The sequence below is a fragment of the Daktulosphaira vitifoliae genome, unplaced genomic scaffold, assembly GCF_025091365.1.
Source record: "Daktulosphaira vitifoliae isolate Bord-2020 unplaced genomic scaffold, ASM2509136v1 Scaffold_3, whole genome shotgun sequence".
Classification (NCBI taxonomy): Eukaryota; Metazoa; Arthropoda; class Insecta; order Hemiptera; family Phylloxeridae; genus Daktulosphaira; species Daktulosphaira vitifoliae.
In genome coordinates, this window is record NW_026099574.1 from 673,740 (window position 1) to 679,300 (window position 5,561).

Sequence of the window (5,561 nt, forward strand, 5' to 3'; positions counted from 1 at the left end):
TTTTATATTTATTGTGTATTGAACATTAATTACATGATTGGAAAATTTATTATTAAGATTATTGGTTATAATTTCAAAAATAGTATTTATTAAGCAAGTAAAATTACATTATTGCTCTCAATATAATAATTATCATTTTAGCTCATGACGATTTATTTAAACTATAATGTAATGGAATGTAAAATATAAATAATATTTTATCAGAAAACTAATTAATACAGCCATTCTTGTTAGCATAGTTGATTATTTCCAAAAAACCTCTTCGAGTAGCTTCATAAATGGTATTTATACTCCATGGACAATTATGTTCATGGGCATATTTTAAACAACGAAACTGACCTTTTGCAGCAGCAAGTCTTGTGGTGCCTTCATCCCATTTACATCCATTTTCATGGGCATATATTAAGCAACTTAAATTTCCGCGCATGGCAGCTGTAACTATTGTACCTTCATCCCAATTACATCCATTTTTATGAGCAAATTTCAGACAATCAATGCAACCACTTGCTACTGCTTCCCTTGTTGTACCCTCATCCCATTTACAACCGTTTTCATAGGCATATTTGATGCATTCTAATTGTCGATTGGCAGCAGCGCCTCTCATCGTACCTTCAGTCCAATTATATCCATGTTCATATGCATATTTTAAACAATCTAAATTACCATGTGCGGCAGCTGTATTTAATGTTTCTTCATGCCATGGACACTCATTTTCATGAGCATATTTTAAACAGTCTAAACAACCACTTGCTGCAGAAGCTCTAGTTGTGTCATAATCCCATGGACATCCATTTTCATGTGCATATTTTAAAATTTCAAAATTACCATTCATAGCTGCTGTTACTATTATACCGTCATACCATTTGCAACCGTTTTCAATTGCATATTTTAAGATTTCTAAATTACCATAACTGGCAGCAGCTTGTGTTGTATTTTCATCACACGGACATCCATTTTCAATTAGATAATTCAAAATTTTTAAACTACTTCTATTAATAGCCACAGTAAGTATACCGTCATCCCATGGACAACCATTTTTATGTGCATATTTTAAAATTTCAAAATTATCATTTATGACTGATATAACTATTGTACCGTCATCCCATAGACAACCATTTTTATGAGCATATTTTAAAAATTCTAAATTACCATAATTTGCAGCTACTTTTGTTGTTCCTTCAGGCCATGGAAATCCATTTTCATGTGTATATTTTAAAATTTTAAAATAACCATTTTCGATAGCCACAGTAGTTATCCTATCATCTAATGAACATCCGTTTTCATGTGCATATTTTAAAATTTCAAAATTACCATTTATGGCTGCTGTATCTAAGGTATCTTCATCCCATTTACAACCGTTTTCATGAGCATATTTTAAAAATTTTAAATTGCCATAATTTGCAGCTACTTTTGTTGTTCCTTCAGGCCATGAAAATCCATTTTCGTGTGCATATTTTAAAATTTTAAAATAACCATTATCAATAGCTACACTAATGATCCTATCATCTAATGGACATCCATTTTCATGTGCATATTTTAAAATTTCATATTTACCATTCATGGCTGCTGTAACTATTGTATCTTCATCCCATTTGCAACCGTTTTCATGAGCATATTTTAAAAATTCTAAATTACCATAATTTGCAGCTACTTTTGTTGTTCCTTCAGGCCATGGAAATCCATTTTCATGTAAATATTTTAAAATTTTAAAATAACCATTATCAATAGCTACATTAATGATCCTATCATCTAATGGACATCCATTTTCATATGCATATTTTAAAATTTCATATTTACCATTCATGGCTGCTGTAACTAATGTATCTTCATCCCATTTGCAACCGTTTTTATGAGCATATTTTAAAAATTCTAAGTTACCATAACTTACAGCTACCTTTGTTGTTCCTTCTGGCCATGGAAATCCATTTTCATGTGCATATTTTAAAATTTTTAAATAACCATTTTCAATAGCTACACTAATGATCCTATCATCTAATGGACATCCATTTTCATGTGCATATTTTAAAATTTCTAATTTACCATTCATGGCTGCTGTAACTAATGTATCTTCATCCCATTTGCAACCGTTTTTATGAGCATATTTTAAAAATTCTAAGTTACCATAACTTGCAGCTACTTTAGTTGTTCCTTCTGGCCATGGAAATCCATTTTCATGTGCATATTTTAAAATTTTAAAATAACCATTTTCAATAGCTACACTAATGATCCTATCATCTAATGGACATCCATTTTCATGTGCATATTTTAAAATTTCAAATTTACCATTCATGGCTGCTGTAACTATTGTATCTTCATCCCATTTGCAACCGTTTTTATGAGCATATTTTAAAAATTCTAAGTTACCATAACTTGCAGCTACTTTTGTTGTTCCTTCTGGCCATGGAAATCCATTTTCATGTGCATATTTTAAAATTTTAAAATAACCATTTTCAATAGCTACACTAATGATCCTATCATCTAATGGACATCCATTTTCATGTGCATATTTTAAAATTTCAAAATTACCATTCATGGCTGCTGTAACTATTGTATCTTCATCCCATTTGCAACCGTTTTTATGAGCATATTTTAAAAATTCTAAGTTACCATAACTTGCAGCTACTTTTGTTGTTCCTTCTGGCCATGGAAATCCATTTTCATGTGCATATTTTAAAATTTTAAAATAACCATTTTCAATAGCTACACTAATGATCCTATCATCTAATGGACATCCCTTTTCATGTGCATATTTTAAAATTTCAAAATTACCATTCATGGCTGCTGTAACTATTGTATCTTCATCCCATTTGCAACCGTTTTCATGAGCATATTTTATAAACCATAATATGCCATATCTCGCAGCTGCTTTTGTTGTTCCTTCAGGCCATGGAAATCCATTTTTATGTGCATATCTTAAAATTTCAAAATATCCATTATCCACAGCCACAATAGTTATCCTATCATCTAATGGACATCCGTTTTTATGTGCATATTTTAAAATGTCTAAATCACCCTTATTGATAGCCACAGTAATTATCCTATCATCTAAAGGACATCCATTTTTATGTGCATATTTTAAAATTTTAAAATGACAATTCACGGCAGCATTAACTAATGTATCTTCATCCCATTTGCAACCGTTTTCATGAGCATATATTAAAAAATCTAATTCATCTATTCTTGCTGCTACGTTTGTTGTTCCTTCAGGCCATGGAAATCCATTTTCATGTGCATATTTTAAAATTTCTAAATTGCCACTTATTTTAGCTTCTATAATTATGTCATCATTAAATCGACATCCATTTTCGCGAGCAAAATTTACACAATTTAAATTACCACCTATAGCAGCATCACTAGTTATGTCTTCATTCCAGTGACATCCATTTTCGCGTGCATATTTTAAACATTCGAAATGTCCGTTCAAAGCAGCTTTACTGATTGTTTCTTCATTCCAACTGCAGTCATTTTCATGTGCATATATTAAACATTCTAAATGCCCATTTGTTGCAGCTGCTATCGTTGTCTTTACATCCCACGGACATCCATTTTCATGTGCATATTTTAAACATTCGAAATGTCCATTCAAAGCCGCTTTACTTATTGTTGTTTTATTCCATGTGCAGTCATTGTCATGTGCATAGATTAAACATTCTAAATGCCCATTTAATGCAGCAGCTATCGTTGTGGTTACATCCCACGGACATCCATTTTCATGTGCATATTTTAAACATTCATAATGGCCATTCAAAGCTGCTTTTCTTGTTGTTTCTTCATTCCAACTGCAGTCATTTTCATGTGCATAGATCAAACATTCTAAATGCCCATTTGTTGCAGCATATATCGTTGTCCTTTCATCCCATGGACATCCATTTTCATGTGCATAGATCAAACATTCTAAATGCCCATTTTCAGCAGCATTTAGCGTTGTGCTTACATCCCATGGATATCCATTTTCATGAGCATATTTTAGGCATTTTAAATTACCATAACTGGCAGCAGCTTGTGTTGTTTTTTCATCACATGGACATTTATTTTCAAGTAAATAATTTAAAATTTTTAAACTACTTTTTTTAATAGACGCAGTAAGTATACCGTCATCCCATGGACATCCATTTTCATGTGCATACTTTAAACATTCATAATGTCCATTCAAAGCAGCTTTTCTTGTTGTTTCTTCATTCCAATTGCAGTCATTTTCATGTGCATATTTTAAACATTCTAAATGTCCATTTGCAGCAGCGTCTCTTGTTGTTTCTTCATTCCAACTGCAGTCATTTTCATGTGCATATTTTAAACATTCTAAATGTCCATTTTCAGCAGCGTAACTTGTTGTTTCTTCATCCCAGCTACAGCCATTTTCATGAACATATTTTAAGGTTTCTAAATTACCATAACTAGCGGCTGCTCTTGTTGTTTCTTTATCCCAGCTACAGCCATTTTCATGGGCATATTTTAAACATTCGAAATGTCCATTTGCAGCAGCTTCAGAAGTCGTATCATCATCCCATTCACAACCACTCTCGTAAGCTAGTTTTAATGTTACTATGTCACCAATTTCAGCAGCATATTCTGTGGTACCGTCTTCAAACGGGCATATTTTTTTTTCATTCAAATTTTTATTTAAAATACCTAAATGCGCACATTAATTAATTTTTATTATTGTATTCAAATTTAATTAGATTACATATAATTATGTAATCAAGTGTCTAAGATGCCTAAATTTTACCCCTTCTCTATTTTCTTTAGTTATATATATTTTGTTTGAATATATTCCTATTAAACAAAAAGTTAATTTGAAGTAACGATAGTAGAATTATTTTGTATAATATTAGATTGTTGATTGCAATTATTGATGGGCATTTTCAAATATTTTAAACTATTTGTTAGTATTCGACCAGGCCTACTATAAGTATGTGACTCACCAACACCACGTGTCATACGTCACGATGCAATGTCCCGCGAGTCCCGCAAGGCCGACTACGTCCCGCCGTAAATTATACGTTAAGTCTTCATCACGTTGTGACAACGTCGAGGATGTACGCCACCTGCTCCGAACGTATCGCACGACCAGACTCGATGAACCTATCAACACCTGCGCTCCATTGCCAATCAATGCTGTTTTTGACGCCTGAAGATCATGCCGGAAACCGCGTTGCCATTGCCAGCGAAAGCGCCGCGAAGATTTATTTTAATATTTTATAACCATTATATGTTAAGATAGCCCAATATACCGTTTTTAGATAATATTATTAGTTAACACCTGTTAAAACTAATTAGTAATTAATAATTTCATAAAAATTTCAAAATCGGGTAATGATATAGGCACCCTTCTTTGCCGATAATTCCACCTAAATTTTTTTAAATTGTTTCACATATTAGTTATTAGTTAAGAAATTTATTCGATAAACTTTAATAGACATAAATATTATAAAATAAAATTTACCTTCGTTAAATATCAAACATGAAATTATCATAAAAAAATATATCAATTGCCAGTTCTAAATTGCCAGAATAAAATAAAATTATCTTTTAGATTTCAATAGAGTACTTCAAAGAATGTG

General features: G+C 31.7%; 1 protein-coding gene across 1 annotated transcript; it reads right to left on the reverse strand.

Annotated features, from left to right (window-relative positions):
* LOC126903089 (uncharacterized) lies at window positions 1-5,533 on the reverse strand. The gene is made up of 2 exons (XM_050681052.1): window positions 5,444-5,533; window positions 1-4,629 (listed from the first exon to the last, which is right to left on the reverse strand). Exons 1-2 carry the CDS (start codon window positions 5,472-5,474, stop codon window positions 209-211), a joined length of 4,452 nt encoding a protein of 1,483 aa, XP_050537009.1. The 5' UTR covers window positions 5,475-5,533; the 3' UTR covers window positions 1-208.
* Window positions 5,534-5,561: the final 28 nt, after the last annotated feature.

Bases quoted from the DNA above. Each gene is read 5' to 3' on its own strand.
- LOC126903089 (XM_050681052.1), bottom strand. From the start codon at position 5,474: ATGATAATTTCATGTTTGATATTTAACGAAG. The intron at 4,630-5,443 runs GTAAATTTTATT...GTGCGCATTTAG, and splicing joins ATGTTTGATATTTAACGAAG to GTATTTTAAATAAAAATTTG.